The sequence below is a fragment of the Thermobia domestica genome, chromosome 7 (genome assembly GCF_964235325.1).
Source record: "Thermobia domestica chromosome 7, izTheDome1.hap1.1, whole genome shotgun sequence".
NCBI classification, from domain to species: domain Eukaryota; kingdom Metazoa; phylum Arthropoda; class Insecta; order Zygentoma; family Lepismatidae; genus Thermobia; species Thermobia domestica.
Genome location: NC_137460.1, coordinates 265,112,138 through 265,131,200, shown reverse-complemented (window position 1 = coordinate 265,131,200; position 19,063 = coordinate 265,112,138). Strand labels below are relative to the sequence as shown.

At 36.7% G+C, this 19,063-nt stretch overlaps 2 protein-coding genes across 2 annotated transcripts in view; one reads left to right on the top strand and one right to left on the bottom strand.

The window, feature by feature from the left end:
- LOC145690888 (uncharacterized) overlaps positions 1-5,563 on the top strand; it is a 42,314-nt gene extending 36,751 nt beyond the window's left edge. Inside the window, exon 2 of the mRNA XM_081766292.1 lies at positions 1,379-5,563. Within this exon, the coding sequence (XP_081622418.1) occupies positions 1,379-2,633 (1,255 nt within the window). The 3' untranslated portion in view covers positions 2,634-5,563. The remainder of the gene's footprint in view (positions 1-1,378) is intronic.
- LOC145690889 (uncharacterized) overlaps positions 1-19,063 on the bottom strand; it is a 231,927-nt gene that overhangs the window by 84,158 nt on the left and 128,706 nt on the right. The gene's annotated exons all lie outside the window — the stretch shown is intronic.

Genomic DNA, 19,063 nt, shown 5'->3' with positions numbered 1-19,063 from the left:
TTTGGCAAAACTTACTTAACGTAGGGGTTTCGGGGAAGGGGTTCCGTACCTTCATGAAATACCTCTACAGCTACTCAGATCTAAACGAAAGCTTTCCGCTAATATTTCGTGTAGAAAATATCCTACTGTACGTTTTCAGGAAAATAACTTTAATAAAAAGAACTGAATGTGATTGAACTCTAAAACTTGTAATAAACTAACTTCTGGAGTTTGCAGATGTAACTATAAAAGCTTTTCTACGAAAATGTCTAAACAGACCATAATTCAGTCAGCTCTGAAATGCAAAGTAACAAAATAATGTATAATATTCAGTCTACAGAGCAGCTGTTGCTTAAAGAGTGGCATAGAGTATTTCTAGATTCGAGATAAGACGAGAAATGTTTACGTTACTTTTCGTCTTCTCTCGATTCTCATCTCCAAAGCATGACAATAGTGTGAGTCAGCCTTGTCCCGTCTCGAATTAAAATGTTAAGTCTCATCCCGATTTTGTCTGGTTTGTTTTAGAATCGAGATCAGAAATTCGTCTTTTCATGGGCAACATTACGTAAAACCGAATTTTTTTTTGTCTAATATCACGTTTCTGCTTGTAACGATATGACCTGAGCGATAATATTTTTTTAAATTTCTAAATATTCTTAGACAGTATTATAATTATTACTAGTATTATTCCTGAAAATTTGATAGTTCAAGTGTAGAAGCAAACGAGTATTCAAATATTTGAATATAATAAACCGTGTGTTACCGCCGATCAATCGCCATCAAAATTCCTAAAGTAAAAAAAAAAAAAATAATTGACGTGTATTCGATCGAAGGATCTTCATATTCCTGGTCAAGCGCCTAGACCACTGAACCAAGCTTACTACGATGTAAGTGATTCGTCTTTATTCTGGTTACGTTAAGTTTCTCTACCTAAGCTTGGAAAGTTGTATATTAATTTTTTTCTTCGCTACAGAATGCTTTCGTGTTCTCTTATGATGATATAAGTGAATGATCTTCGGTAGAGTTTATATTAGTAAGCTTAGTTTTTCTTAAACCTTTGTTTTTTCTCCACACGAAACTACAGATAAGGCAGATCAAATTCTCATACTGTGCATTAGTTTCAAGGCAGGCGCCGTTATGAGGTCAAAGATTTATAACTGCCACGATGTGAATGGTTGTTCAATTTAATATAGTGAAAAAACTATAGCCTCTTATTTTGAGGATAGAGAGATAAGAAGACTTCTCAGTGTTACTCTATTTCATATTTCTACAATATTTCATGTAATAATACAAATTAAGCGTAATTTTATCATGAAGTATAGCGAATGATTATATTTTTTTTGTTGCCACTCAATCATTATCTTCATTCACATTTCCTTGTTTCTTGAATTTGTTACAGGCGCGATAACATATTAGTTTTCCACGCAGTAGAGGATACGTTTATTACATTAAAGGAAGCAATTTCTCATTCAGATGAGGAATCTCATACTTCCATGCAGTTCAACAAAGCATTTCATCGCTCACGTTTTTCAAGAGATATGCTAATACAGGAAAGTGAAAGGCGTCATACGTGCCGAAAGAAATATAAGGACTTTAGTCAAAATTCAACTTTGTCGAGCGAAAAGTTAGTACATACAGGTGAGAAGCTATACATCTGCGGAGTGAGTGGAAAGAAATTTAGTGTATGTTCAAGTTTGGCTACGCACATGTTATATCATACAGTGGCAAGGTCACACACAAGCCAAGAGTGTGGTAAGGCATTTAATCGACGTTCACATTTGGTTAGACAGATGTTAATCCACACAGGAGAAAAACGTCACACATGCCAAGAGTGTGGTAAGTCATTTACTCGACGTTCAAATTTGGCTACACACATGTTAATCCACACAGGAGAAAAAAGTCACACATGTCAAGAGTGTGATAAGACATTTACTCATCGTTCATATTTGGCTACACACATGTTAATCCACACAGGAGAAAAACATCACACATGCCAAGAGTGTGATAAGACATTTACTCAACGTTCAAATTTGGCTACACACATGTTAATCCACACAGGAGAAAAAAGTCACACATGCGAAGAGTGCGGTAAGGCATTTAATGGACGTTCAAATTTAGCTAGACACATGTTAATCCACACAAGAGAAAATTATTACACATGCGAAGAGTGTGGTAGGTCATTTACTCGACGTTCAAATTTGGCTACACACATATTAATCCACACAGGAAAAAAACGTCACACATGCCAAGAGTGTGGTAACGGATTTACACAGCGTTCAACTTTGGTTCAACACATGTTAATCCATACAGGAGAAAAATCTTACACATGCGAAGAGTGTGGTAAGTCATTTACTCGACGTTCAAATTTGGCTACACACATGTTAATCCACACAGGAGAAAAAGCTCACATATGTCAAGAATGTGGTTTGGCATTTAATCAGCGTTCAAATTTGGCTAGACACATGTTAATCCACACAGGAGAAAAAGCTCACATATGCCAAGAATGTGGTAAAGCATTTACTCAACGTTCAAATTTGTCTACACACATGTTAATCCACACAGGAGAAAAACGTCACTCATGCGAAGAGTGTGGTAAGTCATTTAACCGACGTTCAAATTTGGCTACACACATGTTAATCCACACAGGAAAATAGCATCACACATGCCAAAGTTGTGAAAAGGGGTTTGAACATCGTTTAAGTTTGGTTAAACACCTGTTAGTCCACAGGTGAAAAACGTCACACATGTCAAAATTGTGTTTCGGATTTAAACATCGTTCAACTTTGGTTCAACACATATTAATCCACACAGGAGAAATAATTACAGATGCCAAGAGTGTGGTTAGGGATTTTATCGACGTTCATCTTTAGCTACACACATGCTAATTCACACCGGACAAAAACCTGACGCATACCAAGAATGTGGCGGCATTTAATCGACGTTCAAATTTGGATACACACGATAATCTACACAGGAGAGAAACGCCACACATGCCAGGAGTGTGGTTAGTCATTTACTCGGCGTTCAAATTTGGCTATACACATGTTAATCCACACAGAAGAAAAACTTCACCCTTCTCATGAGTGTGGTAACGCATTTACTCGATGTTCAAATTTGGCTACAAACATGTTATCCACACAGTAGGAGAAACTCACACGTGTCGGGAGTGTGGTCCAGCATTTAATGAACGTTATTTAATGAAAGTTTGGCTATACACATATTAATCCACACAGGTGGAAAACCTCACACCTGACATGGGTGTGGTGACGCATTTAATCGACGTACAAATTTGGCTACACACATGTTCATCCCAACGGGAGTAAAACATCACACATGCCAAGAGTGTGGTAAGGGATTTAAATATCTCCAATTCGGTTACACGCACGTTAATTCACTCGGGAGGGAAACCTCACACATGCCAAGTCATTTACTCGACGTTCGCATTTGGCTACACACATCTTAATCCACACAGGACCAAAAGCTCACGCGTGAGTAGATGTGGAAAAACATATAGTCTACGATTAAACATTGCAAGGCATTTCAAGACATAAGTGGAAACCAAAGAGATGCATTGAGCGTACCATGGCATATCCTCAAGGTTCACATACAGCAAATTAAGTACTAATCCAGACTTACTGGCAGCTCAAATTTGGCAAATCACATGATAAAATACACATTTGAGTAACCAAAGTCATGCGAAGGTTGTTCAATAGGATTTAGTTTCGAATCAGCTTTGAAGAAACATGTAATTGGACATAGCATACAGAAAACAATTGGCCGCACTCACGAGTTGTTAAGTTTTAGAAGAAACTTTAAATGCACGATAAATGCCTTGCTAAAGAGGTCTGCAATACAATTAAGTATTAGAGGAATCAGACCACATTAAGCCCATCAAATGTCGTACAAGCCCTTTGTAATAGAATGTGAGTTTTGGAAGACAAGTTGTTAAGTCCGTATTTTGGGGGCAGATGTTACGGGAAATATGTTCCACGTCTACTGTACGAATGGAGCTTCTGCTTTGCCGCCATAGGGATTGCTGCATAGTGTAAAAGTGGCTGACTTCGACGAAGATTCGAGTGACGATTCCACAAATGAACATTTATCTAAAGATTCCAAACATACCCTTTCTTGAGACTTCTTATATGTAAGGGAGTTAAGGGCAACAATTTTAAGCGACATCGTAAATGACGGTGCACCTTCCTCATCAGCTACAAGTGTAGATCCAGCTGAAAAAGATGTTCCATGTCTATTCTAACACGAGGACTTTCTGAACCATTGCGTTTTGGCTGCATCTTGCTGGATGATACATTGTTGCGCCTTTCCGTTTTCACCGCATTTATTTATATTTCCCGTTTCCAAGACATTCTTTCATGCTCATTAAGAAAATGTTTTTGCAAATTGAAGATAGAAGCGATCAAAACCTCAAGTCCTCGTCCCTTCCACATGGGTTAAACTGATCACACAAACTTTACGTAAAAATCGTAATAAGGTTATATGTGTCAGAAAATGACTCATTAATAATAGGGAACATGATTGCATTCCAGTTGTGTTCATCTTTGATTTCAAAGCGACATTAATGGCATTCTTATCCAGTGTTTATGATTTTACCGGAATTCTGTTGTATGTTCGAAAAGAGGGTGTGTACCAAAACTTCGTCACAAAGTATTTCTACTCTTTCTCTCTCACAGTCGTTTCTGAAGCGCGGGGTGATGATATAAAGTGAATGTTTGTGTGGGTTGTTAAAAATAAAGTTCCAAGCTATGTTTTGTATTCCTTCCCTATTCTTTATTATACATTCAGAAGTTGTTTAGTATACTGACTTACCAACTTTTCACTCGTTTTATAAGACAAGTTGTTAAATCAGGTTTTAAACTATTCAAAAACGTTCTGTTTACCTTATAAGTATCTGGTACTGTGAGACATCGCATACCTGTCAAAACAAACCAGAACAAAATTTTAGACAATTGTATTAATATATCGGTATTTCAACACATTTCTATAAAATTTAAAGCGTGATCCTGTAAAATCTAGCAATAGTGAATTAGGAACTTGTGATTCTAGTGCGTCACATGATTCGCGTTAAAGCTTGGCGTAACAAATTTTAATAGACACAAGAGGAAAACTTCACATATACAACGAGTTTGGAAAAGTATTTGGTCTATGTTCAAGTTTTGCAGGACATTTTAATACACAGATGAAACTTTCACACACACGAAAACACACTGGTGACAAGATTTATAAGGACCTCTCGTTTTACAACACATGTTAAAACACACAGTAGAAAACATATCCTCAAATACTAAAGGAATAACTAAAGCGTTCCACGTGTGTAGAAAGGACTTAATTAAAGTTTATGTTTCGCAACAGATACATTAATACAAATGGGGAGGAACTGCTCGTGTGAAGACTATGAAGAATTTTATAATCGAAGTTCAATTTTGAGGAACATTCTATCTCATACAGATATGTAAAACTACTTACTGAAAAATCATGTTTGCAAATAAAAAGGTATATTCAACTTACACACGTATTCACGTATATTCAAGTATATTCACGTTTTCTCTCGCGACGACAGCAATTCGTACGTGAATGATTATTTACATTTTTCAGCATTGTGCATGATGCAAAGTGCATGTTTTGGAGCATTTAGGTTTAGTAAATTAAGTCAAATCATTGTTGACGAAAAGTATACGTTTAAATTAATTTCAACACTGCTAAATATGAGTAAAAACACCGAACTAAACAAAACAGAATCTAACCTAACCAATATCCATGTCACTGAGCTTGTTGTTATAATGCTGATATTTATTGCAGGGAGCAGTATGCATATGCTTTTCCTCAATAAGTAGACTCGCGAGTTCTGTTGTTTTCCCTTGACCCGCAGATGTAGCAAATATTTCCTCGAATTGGTTAGACTGGTTCATCATCGGTTGTTTGTTTTCTGTATTGTGCCAATCCCACCAGCAATTTGTTTGCAAAGTTATTTTTCGAGAAGCTTTCAGGCTTTCATTTATCAGTTCTAATGCTAACTCGTACAGATATGGTTTTCCTGTATTATTTTTTATGTTAAAGCAGTTAAAAATGAAACAGCGACTGAAAAATAATGAAACTTTTATTTACATTTTTATGTAAATGCGAAACAAAAAAAACTCACGTTTTGGCTCACTGTGACGGCAAATTGGCCGTCCACCCTCCACTACCAACTTTAGGATCATACTGAACGGGAAGTAATGTCTTTGATAATATTCCCGCAGAGGATTGATATGTTTCAGATTAGCGAGGTATTGCTTTAGGATGATACATAACTTTCTAATCCACATTTAGAAATGGGAGATTAACGGGCTGTTTTCTAAGAACAGGGAAAACAGGTTTCCCTAAAATCTATTAAACATGAGCGAAAGTGGAAAAGCAATAATAATGATGTCGAACACCGAAAGGTTTAGCTTATATTGTCCTGGCAAGAGGCTCTCAGGACGGAGAGAAAATAAGAATAACTCATCCTCTGGAGGAGTGATAGATAAATGAGATAGAGTGGACGAATAAACTGATTGAACAGGGAAGTACGCTGATTATGCAGTTGAGAATTTATTAAAAAGAATTCATTAAAATTTTCTGTTCTTCCCTCAACTTGTGCACCTGATATAACATTATACTTTACAAGAACTATGCTAGAAGTTTTAGACCTAGATCGGATAAGATACCATAATTGTTTAGTGTTGTGGATGCTGGTGTCTGATATTTTGAAAAATATAGTCTAGGTATTTGCTGCATCTCAAAAGCTTTTTTATATTAAGTCCTATATCAGAAATTCTTTTTAAGATATATATTCATTTGGAAATGCACACCACAGTTCCCAAAGGTCTTTTTTATTTCGTAATGGGTGGCGACTCTGTTCGCCGTCCCTCATTGGAAATTTCATTTTTTTTTTTTTTTTTTTTTTACTTTTTTGAATAGTACAAAGTATTTAATGCTGCATTAAAGACATAAGGAGAAGAATACCGTGCCTCTTCTATTGTTCCATCTACTAAAAGTGTCCACTGTATCACCTGTTGCACTTTACAAATTTCACCCAAAGGGGCCTTCCTTGAGTCAGGTGCAAACTTTTTTTTGAGTTGGATTGCTGGCTTCTGAGGTTGGGAGTAAGATAGGGAACGGGGAATTCGCTGATTGGGAGAAGGAACTTTTTATATGAGATGCATTCTGTCGGAAAAATAGAGAATACATAATCAAAGGTGTTATTTTTACGCGCGTTATGAAAATTGTACTATCCCAAATCGAGTGCTTGAGTAGAATAGTCGACAAAGGGATGTCATTTTTGTGATCTTTTCCCATGTTTACTGTAGATCCGTATCTAAACCCAAGTTATATTCACCAAAATGAGCAACTTTGCCACTTTGTCGCAATATCTGGAAATGATTCGTGGCATGTTTCAAGAAAACTTTGAGGACTGTTCGTATATAGTCTACAGAAACACCTGACGAAGTTTGTTTTTGTACAGACTTACCTCGGCTCAAATAATTTCGCACTCACGTACGGGATCCTTCTGTGCTCTGCTACCCCATTTATTTTAATGCTACAAACGATCCGCCCCTGTGGTCTTGCGGTCGTTTATCTATGTAGAGAATTGATTGAGAAATGCCATTCCACTGTTCCTTACCGATACTTTCAGACATATTTCACTCACCATTAAACAGCCATATTCCATTAACTAACCAAATTCATAGCACAGCCCGTAAAATTGTTTTTAATACTTTTTATATGTTGGTAATATAGTTTAAACGGGGTTTTCTGTTCACTGCACTATAGATCAGCATTCTTCTGTTCATTACCACATCAAACGCAGAATATGGAGCACCTGATTTGCCACACATCTCTAGCGTTTGATCATGTTGTCCTAGTCACTTTTTTCTTCCCATCTGTGTTGAACATTGTAAATTATATTAATTGAGCGTTCTTTAGCAATAAGTGATAACGGTATTTCACTGCATTTCCAGCTGGAGATACTGTTAAACGCAAACTCTAGCCGTAACCTTACTAGTGGGTTCACAATGGAGATGATAAAGCACAGAGACAGCACAAATATTTTTCCCGAAGCAGTAGCACGAACTTTAACTTTTCTACGGTTTGATGCCATCTTTTAGAACTTTGTGCATAGACGATGCTAAGTGCATACAAAGATTTCGTACTGCCAAATTCAACATACAGATTTACGGTGCGGATAGCCGTCATCCAAAATTTATCAAAAACGTTTGATCCTCTAACCGAAAGTTTTCCACACAGCTTTCCTCGTCCGATTACCTAGTACCACTCTGGGGCTATACCAACGCATAATTTTCCCCATATTAAAGTACTATATCGAAAAGCTAAATCTCACCTATATCAACGAACGCTTCCAAACTCAGCACTCTTTATTCATGCAATATCTAGTACCTCACTTTAGACTCCACATCAAATCGCTATCAGCAGACCCCTTGTCCCTAATGTTTACGCTCTGTCAGTACACTTTACCATCGTGAGATTTATCGTCCTTAACCCTACAATGGTAACGTGAAAGAAAATTTTATGAATGGTAACCTTTTGCCTCCTGGACCCAGAAACATTTTTGCCTGATAAGATGTGAAATGGGATTTAAATTTTTATTATATTTACAATACTAAATACAAACACCAGATAGTGGATAGTCTTTTAGCGGAACTGTACATTCACTTAATTGAAGCAATATCTTTCTTGTTATAATTAGGTTCGATACCTATGTGACTATTTTATTAGTTAAATACCTTCACTCAAAATAAAACGTGTATTAACTAGAAAGAAGTAAACCAGAATTTCTCCTAAGAGCGGTGTATTACACATAGGGAAATTCAAGTTTCAATTCTGCAGCAGTCTACACACATCATTTTTGCGTGACTTAGGCAAATCCAGTTACAGCACTTTTGGCAAAATATCTGCTCTTACTGTTTTTATACATGTAACATCGTCCTCGCTTTCCTACTTGAAGAGGGACAGGAGCATCTTCTTCTAGAGTCAGTCCAAACAACCTTGCCTCCGATTTTCTAAGCTCTGTGGGATTTCGATTATTCAGTGCTCTCTGTTTCACTCAACTTTCCTCAGTTGCTTTTTGTATTTTCGCTATTGGAATTTAGTCGTTGTGTTGGCTGAATGTTTAACATTCCCGTTGATCGGTTCTACATTTTAGAAGTGATAAAATAACGCCATTGGTCATCGTGTAGTGTTTCTGTCTTCGTCATATTCAGTACTTAACTGGTCTACTGTGTCCACCCCACCTTTAGTATCGTTGTAAAATGTGACGATCTCTGGCTTCCTGTTATCTCCGGTATTCTCATCTAATTTGATGTGATTGTGCATACTTGAAATCAGCACTAAACACCGATTTTTCTTAGATGCGTAGGAGACAATGGTGCAGTTCTAATGAAAACCAAATACACAACTGTATTCTTTCCTCCTTCAGCCATTCACAAATGCTGGGGCAACTCTTTCTTGTTTTTACGAATTGTCCCTATAATTGTTAACTTATGGTCCCATTCCATTGATTTAACCAAATTGCAGCTTGTAAACCGATTATTGTCAAAGATCATTTTGCGAAATGAACCATAAGTCGGTTGACACAATCTCTTCACTACTTCCTCAAGTTTGTTATCTATCTGCAACGGACCTTGTGGTTGTGTCCCCACATACACTTCCATATTTATTGTGTAGTATAATGTTTCCTCAACGAGACTAGACATTTTAATTCCATGTTTTGGAGGTCTTTTAGGCATATACGTACGAAATACACATATTGCCCGGAAACAGACGAGTGTCTCATCCAAAGTTGCTAACATACCAATTAAGAAAACTGTTGTTGCAGTTGTTCACAAATAATAAAAAAAGTCATGAATTGGGTATTCTGGGGCTGAAGGTTATATCTGATTATTTCATTCATTAGCATCTCCCACTCTTTCATCCATCATATCCTGCACAGTAATCACTTTCTACTCAGTTTGGCTTTCCCGCTTCCCATAATCACATAGAGATGACCCTTCGCAGAAGACATATTCGTTTGTCTTATTAAAATACCCATGACTTATCTGGTGCTTCCCACCTCCCCTCATTCTCCATCCTCGCTATCACTTTACAAATTTTTCATTTTCTCTAGTTGTATTCTATTTATATTGAATCAATCTGTCTATATTGTGTGTTATATATGTTTACTTCCTTCATAATGCTAAGGATCAAAGTTCCTTACGCCCAATTTTTTGTTTTTCTTTTTGATTTTTCGTTACATGTTATACCGTATAATTGTAAAATTTCGATAGAACACAAACCACCACTTACACTTTGCACGTAAATCCCTTTTCAGCACTCACGTTACAGAGGGGTAACCTTCTCATAGGTTGTCAGCCATTTTGACTGGCCTGTAAAAAGTAGTGCATTCGCAAACTTTCCCAGCTGGTTACATGTAGCGAGGCGTAGTTGCCAAGTGTAGGCTGTGTTTATTGCACTCGTGTATGCGCACGGTGATGCTGACACAGGTTGCAAGAAATTGAGAGCTTTCGCAAGCAGCCGAAGCTAGCTGGGTATACAAGTAGTATAATTTTTGATCATCATTATGACCATTTTCATTCTTATACTGATCTCATCTCATAGTTTTGGATATTCAGTTATTTTATCCCATATCATAATTGACGATGGACAGTCTTTTACGCATTCTTTGAAGATAAACGAGAAGCGGAGAAATCGAAGAGACAGAGCATACATTGAACCAAGTTCTCAGACTTCTCATTCTGCAATCAGTGGCAACCACCAAGCATCATCAACGAGTTGACCACCATTTAAGAAGCATACAAATGCACATAGCATTTCGAGCTCTGACTCTGAATCCAACGGGTTATCTTTCTCTGCACCATGTCTACAGCTTCCTACTGCAAAACTACAATCCAAAGTACTTGAGTTCGAAGCTTTTACTTCTGTAACTTCTCCACTATCGGAAAGCAAAGATATTTCGCAAATGGAGGAAACAAAACAAAAAAAATTGGATTCATCATTAAATTCATTTTGAAATGTTCAGCAAAACTGCAACTTTAACTTCTCTCAACAAGGTCCGACACTAGCAACCTCAGCCACATACCATGTCCATAGTAGTACGAGGGGTCCCTCCATCTATAACACATGACGATATATAAGCTGAACTTCCTGAAGTGGGATACATCTTTAAAAATGCATCCGTATTCGAAACAATCACGGACCAACGAACATAGTTCGAATTCTGAGAACATCACAGGATACTATCAACGACCTTTTGCATAAACAAATCTTCGTTTCCAAGAAGAGACGCTGATATGAACCATCCTGCTCATTACGACCACTTCCTCTCCGAGGTAAACGGTATCAAGACTACAAAGAGCATCCAACTAACAGGTGCATCCTGTGAACCTGTTATCCTACTAAGAAGTGCACACTTTTCCTATGAAAACCTTTCCGAATCTGCAATAAGCTCCAACCTACAACACTTGGCATCAATTCCCGCCTCCGACATACAACTAGAAGTGTAAGTCTCGGTTTGCTCCACAAGAATTCAAGCCGAAACTTGTAGTGCCACTATTGACTCATTATTTTCAAAATCGAAAAGGCGAGACTTCACGAGAGGCTAATCAATTCCTTTTTATTCATGAACTATTAGCATTTGTCACCCGCACTCTTCAAAACGTTCATCTTTTGCACAACCACACGTTCAGCACGCAGCTCGCAACATTCTTCACCTCGATCTTCATGCCACTTACAATGGTTCGTACGTGCACTTTCATCTATCTTCACTCGAAACAATTATTTAACTTCATAGTGATCATATACCACGGTATTTTACTATGACTTTTATTTCTATTTCTCAACGTTCTCCTGTACTTACCTCATATATTGATATTTGAACAACTATTACACGAGGAAAAATTTCATATATTACTTATCAGTAAAACGCATCTCACTCCCAAACTTAGTTGCAAATTTACCGGCTATCAACTCATTCGACACGATAAAAAGCTTCCGGGTTGACGCGCCACCAGCGGCGTGGCATAGTATTTTATCCTTACAGATGGAATAGTATTGACTACTCATCTAATATTCCAGAACATCTAATCATAACTATACAAATCTTTAATTGTCACAATGACAGTCATCTATGTTCGACCAGGTCGTCCTATTCCCCTCCCATTCCAATATATTTCTAATATTTCCCACATTACCTGATATCTTCTGATATTAACATCCATAGCAGCTCAGACCGAGAGAAACAGCTTTTAACAATTTTATTACTTCCTCCACTACAGGCTTTATTCACCCATTACCAAAACCAATCCGTTCCTCATCTAACACTACTCCGGACATAGTGATCACTTCATTTCTCGCCCACAGTATTTTCATCTACATCCTAGATCTCCTTAGTAGTGAGCATGTGCCCATTACACTCACTCTAGAAGTTTCCACTACTTCCTCCTCTGTCTCACAACCCCCTCTTCTCATACCTCCCTACTAAACTTACTAAACTCATACATAGTCAGCGACCTATCCCTCTTTTACTGAAAATGAATTTAACCCTTCGAATATCAAGACTGTGTTAATTTGGCCCAGATGTTCTTTTATAAAGAAATGCTATAATATCAAAGAGAGGTAGTGGGATAATATTTAAGGTATTCCTCCATTAAAAACCATTTTTACTTTCGGAAATCGTTTCAGTAGAATTTATGTAAAAATAAACACAAATACCCAAAAAACGACAGAAAAGGTAGCTAGGTCATGTTGACCTAGCCTTGGTAACCCGTGGCATTGCTAAAAAAACATATTTTATTATTATTATTATTATTATTATTATTATTATTATTTTGCGTATTGAAATGGTATTTTTCTTTCACCTGCAACAATCACTTCCTCGTTCTACCGAGCTTTGATTGGGGTGAGAGTAGTAGAAAGTTTTGTTTTATCAAACTTTTTTCCACTCTTTCCCCCATCCGCACACACCACTACACATTTCTTTATCAGCAATTGCTATATATTTGTTCAGCTCCCTAAAACATCTGTTTTTATTTTTAGCAAGCCACATGATTCTTCACTGTTCAAAAGAATGTAATCTGTCAGAAGCTAGTTTGCAAAGCGCATTGTACCAGCAAACCGCTCTGCACGGACTGTCAGGTGTAATTAAAATACAATGTGCGACAGAATTTATTCCTAACAAAGACAGTGTATTTTCATGTAAAAATTGCTAATGTTACAGTACTATTATTCAGGAATTGTTTGAAAGAATCACGAGCCGCCACTGACAGTGTACACAGCGTATAAAATTTACTATAGGCCTAATATACAGAGCGATCAGGCACAGTCCGCGGCTTAGAAATTGTTACAAAAATTCAAAGTCCAAATTAATAACAAATTCTTGCCCCGTTTGCTTATGCAATCCACAAATACACGTCTCGATCGATTAATTATTTCTTATGTTCAATCCAGCTCCCTCCACCTCTCCTTGTCTAAAGCAGCGTATGCGACGTAATACACTCTTTCCATTTAGAAGAAAAAAACAGCAATCAAGTTTACAATGTTATAGCTCTAAAACAGTCCTTTTCATTCGTTTGTTCTGAAATATCTTTTAAGAGCCTAATTTTTTTTAAAAAAAAGTCATACAATCTTACCACAGCTTCATTAATATCTTTAGTTTCATTCTTTCCCTTCTTTAAAGACTGCAAGCTAGTAAGATGCTCCCTAAGAAATTTATGGAAATTGCCAATAACGGTACTAAGTTTTCTGCTTCCTAAAGTCTGTAATGCACGCACAGAACTCGACAATATCTACTGACAGAAATGAGTGTTATTCAATGACTCATTTCATTTCTTTTCAGGAATTGCAAGCAAATGTTCCAAGAGCGTCATTTGTGAGCTTCATAAGTACATATTGTTTCAGCAAATGTATAGTAATACACTAATAAAAAAAGTGAAAAATTTTTGTTGGCGAAGAGTCTCGCCCCCCCCCCCCTTCCCCGAATAAAATCTAAAATGACACTGCTTTTAGCAACAAACCTTTAGAGTTACGATAACACATTGCTAGAGAGCTTACATTTGGTTTCAAGAGTCGAAGGTTTGATCTTAAGCCATATGAGTTCCTGTGTGACATTGAGAGAGATAGACAGACAGAGAGATTGAAATATGGAGACCAGAGAGGAATGATTTATATACACAGATATAGAACTGGGGAAAAATGATCGGACAACCTTCGTATTATGACGAAAATTGTGATTTTGTGAAACAGAAGAAGGGAAGGTTTCGAACTGCGAGGATCACATTAGGCAGTTGTCGAATTAAGGTGGAGAACACTTTTGAGAGCATCAGATGATTACGAATGGAGAGAAAGATCTTGAGAACTGAGGAATTAAGAATTTAAAAAATTTGCAGCTTCCGAGACGGGTTTCGAACCGCGCACCTTGTAGTTATCGAACCATGGCTTTATCCATTGTGTTCAGGAGAACTCTGTACTCATGCACATAGGTTTCCTTTAGCTACGTTGAAAGCTGACTTAATGGGATATTTCAAAAGTTGACTTGGTGGATTCGCCGTTTTGATATGACATAAACCTCCTGTAAATTAGTTACAATGTGCATAATGAACTTCTCCTTGTTCAGAACACTTTTTAGGGCAGTAAAATTTGTTACTATTGTGTTAATTATTTTACATTTGATAGAACCATTTGATAAAGTAGTGCCCCACCCTGTGTGTCATTGTCTGTTAGGTAAATGGTTAAATTAAGTTACTCCTACTTCTATGGTCCGAGCTTCGAACCAAGACCATTCTTATTGATTATATTCTTCGAGGTACGCACATGCTGTGCATTCCACAAATTCAATTTTGAAGTAATGTAGTCACAGCTAGTTTAATTTAAAATTATTTTCAGATATGATGTTTGTTATTACATGCGTATCTTTAACTTGCGATATTTCAAACTTGATATTAAATCTTACAACATTAATGCAACTCATTTCCCTACGATATATCATCATGAATATTTAGACAACGACGACAGGCAGGCGTTAATACAAAATTCAGTTCTTACTGTAATGTTTGTATATATATTTAGAGAGTTTGACTTAGAAAAAAACGTACAGTGCAACATTGACTTTTGGAAGAATTTCAAACGAATTTACTATACGTATAAATTACAATCACAACAATCTACTTAGGGGGCTAAGACACTGAAACCATTCCAGATAGGGAAAGAGGTTATACGTATAAAAAATAATATAATACGAAAAATATTGGTGTAAAATTTATAGTTCTCTGATTCGAAGAGAGGAATAGTGTCTACCAGATGGCATTCCTCACTTGTTTGTAGCCTTGCATAAATGGAAAATTGTTTTAAAAGTATATTTTACATTCAAGTATGATTGTTTAAAAAAGCTTGTCCTTCTACATTATGTTTTATAATTATGTTCTACTGTATTTCTTATTTATAATAACATATTATCTAAATATATTGTATACGTTATACGTTTCTTAATTATACACAGAATGCAGTACTTGGCAATCCAGAGCTCCTACCCCACGAAATCACTATTTTTCCGTAAATTATATCTAATTTTAGAGATGATGATAGACATTTTAGTAAAACATGCCCTCAAAAAGACTTGTCTACGCCGCTGCAAAACAGTGAAAATTTTAGAGTTCGAGCAGTTCGTAATATTTCTCCAGACGTTACATCTCCGATAGTTCCGAATGTGATATCAGTATCTGTGGATTATCATTTTTCACCCGCAGTGTATTGAAACGCACTATAAATGAACAGTTCTGAACTCTTCACTGGTTCCCCCTATGACCTCATGCCAATAGGGTCAACCTTGGACATATCCACAACTGAAATATCACGTTTTATTTCAGTGATTCCGAAAACTATCCATTCGACACAAATATAGGATATTTTCGATTCTTTTTGCCTGTCACTCTCCCATTGTTAACTCTATGCCAACCAAGGCTCGATTTGGACTTACACAGTGTCACTATTCATCTTTGCACATGAATTCGACACGAATATCGTTCGTATTTGACGTCTTTACATGTCATCTTCACCTATTGGTAGGGGTGGTTTCAGTGTCTCGCCCCCATAACTATGGAGGAATTTCAACCAACATAAGTATAATTATAAATTACCATTTGAAAACTAAATGTACAGGTGATCTTTTTCGGAGAGGAATTCGTTAACAACTTTATCGATATCAATGTATTGCCGTTTTTGCTTTCCATGGTAAAAATTGCCAAAGGGCTCAACTTCATCTGCACAATTGGGCTATGAATATAGGGTCTAGTGATTTAATTCACTGAATGCTCGCTTAGATGTTGCTCTCGTCACAGAAAAAGTGAGATACAGTTATAAAAGAAAAATGAAATGAAATATTTAAGTTTTACGTCCCACGTGTATAGGATTACGCTAGAAAAGTTCTCTAACGACCTTACAGGTAAATTAGAAATGTTAGAACATAGGATGGATGGGCAAATTCAGATACTGTCGACTGAGTTAGTACAAATGAGAAGTGAAATAGACAGGGTTAGTCGTACTTGTGCGGATAACTTTGAAAAACTGTCAGCACAGTTTCAGGAGAAATTAAATGTACAAGAAACAAAAGTTGGTGAGGTTAAGCTTGCCGTGAAAAATAACGAAGACAAAATACGTTTAGTCAATGCTAAAGCTAATCAGTTAGGAGATCAAGTTAGGAACACCGAGGAACGTATTATAATGATTGGAAATAAAGTTAAGGATTTAAGTTCCGATGTCAGTTTAGTAAATGATAAAGTTCAGCGAGCGCAGGAAAAAGTGGGAGAACACGAAAGTAGAATCATGAAGTTAGATCAAAATGTTCGCGAGATTTATGATGTAAGTATTGCAACCCGTGAAATAGCTCATCATACTCAAACGATGTTAGATGATGTAAAGGGTGAAGTAGAAAGTAGGTTCGATATAGTGAATCAAGAGGTCAGGAACTTGCGTGTAACTGTGATTGAAAGTCAAATTAGGTCATCAACGCTTGTGGGGAACGTAAAATCTGAGGTGGAAATTAAAGAAGAAAAGGTTGACACTAGCGTACGTAAAAACACCAACCCTTTTCTTGATTACGATGTTAGTTCTGTGTTGAGTGAAAATGATTCTTCGGATTCTCACAGTGATAATAGCTTTGTTGGGGTAAAAACAATCAAACGGAGGAAAAAGCGTGAAAGAAAAGTCGCTATAAAGTTACGAGATTTAGATTCTTTCGAGAAATTCTCTGGTCACGAAAATGAATTGACTGCTACTGCATTCTTACGTAAGTTTGAAGATCAAGCTTCGCTTATGTCAATTTCTCGTAGTCAATATTTAGATATTATCAAATTTTTGTTGACTGGTTCTGCGCAAAATTGGTACATTAACAATTGTGGTTTTTTCACTTCTTACGATCGTTTTGCCGAATTGTTCAAATTAGAGTTTGAGAATGAACAGGTTCGTGCTAACAAATTAATGGTATTGCAATACAAACCATATGATGCAAAAGTCGACGGAAGTGTATACAATTTTGTGTCATATAGATGTAATAAGATTCAAGAAATTAATCCCGACATAAAAGAATCGTTAGCTATCAGTATGATTCTCAATTTGATTCCACCTTACTACCGACGTCAGTTAACAACTTTGTCCACTATGAATTTGTCTTCTGTATTGTCCGTCATACAAAGATTGGAAGCAATTCCCAGGTCTGATAACCGTAACAACGGCAATAATCATAGGTTTCTGAAAGTCAACCAGGTGTCTGTTGATAAGAATGGTAAGCGTAAAAGCAATCAGAATAACGTTAATGACTGTGATGAGTTAGATCAGGTACATTCGAACGAAAATTCAAACAACAGAAATAATCGGAAAAGAAAAAATTCCTTTCGTAGAAACAAAAAGAAAAAGTGGAATAATGACAGTAGTTCTGATAGGCATGAAGGAAGTGTGTGTTTTTGTAATCATGGTTCAAATGTAGATAATAACAATGCTAACGTAAACCAAAGTGAAGCCACTAGCGGTGTGAATAATAGGCCAGCGAATGGTAATTCCCAAACGAGGAATTCACCTCAGACCGGTTTCAGTAATGGAAATTTTGTAAATCCATCGAATTTTGGTAATCCAACTGGGTTTAGGCCACCGAGACCAAATTTCATGAATTCTACTGCAGGCAATTTTGGGTTTCAAAATAGATTTCCTCCCCCAAACTAGAAGCACCCTGCCTGAAGAGTGCTCATAGCAGGGAATTAATTCAAACGTGTAGTAATGAGTTAAATAATGCATTCCTTCCAAATGGTCAGACTGTTTTTGTAAAGCTTGATAAAAATTTAATAAACTTAGTACAGTGGGATGATATTTTCTCATCTGAGGAAGAGGAAAGTAAAGATTTTTGTAAAACTAATGTAAATTCATGTGCCACTGCTGAAATTCTTGTCAAAATCATGAATGAGAATCTGTACGCTCTGTGCGATTCAGGTGCTTCGGCTAGTTTGTTAAGTTAAAATGCATGGAAGAAAATATCTAATATAGTGTCAAACGCTGTATTACAACCCGCTCCTCAAATTGTTCTAGTAGATTATAGTGGAAAAAGAACGAAATCTGTTAAGGGCGAGGTTACCCTCTGTGTAGAAATTGGACCTGTAACTTGTGATGTTAGATTTATTGTTGTCAGTGACCTTAATTGTAATTGTCTGCTTGGCAGAGATTTCTTATCGCTAGCTAATGCGAAATTAGACTTTGGCGAGAAATCCGTTACTGCAGGTTAAGACCCTAACACTTGTAAGGTACCAATGAAAGAGTATGAGCACGGATTTGGTAGTGACCCCCTTCTGAGTAATGAAAGTAAAGGTAAAATAAAAATACTTACTAGAGAGGGTGTTAATAAGGTTGGTTTTCATTTAAAAACGTGAATTGTGTTGACACTGATTCTGCTTTTGAAAGCGAAAACGAAGATGTAGTCGAACCTGTGCTAGAGTGTCCAATAGTTAAGAATTTAGAAATGCATAAGAAGCAGCTGACGCAGGAATGGATGGATAGTTTG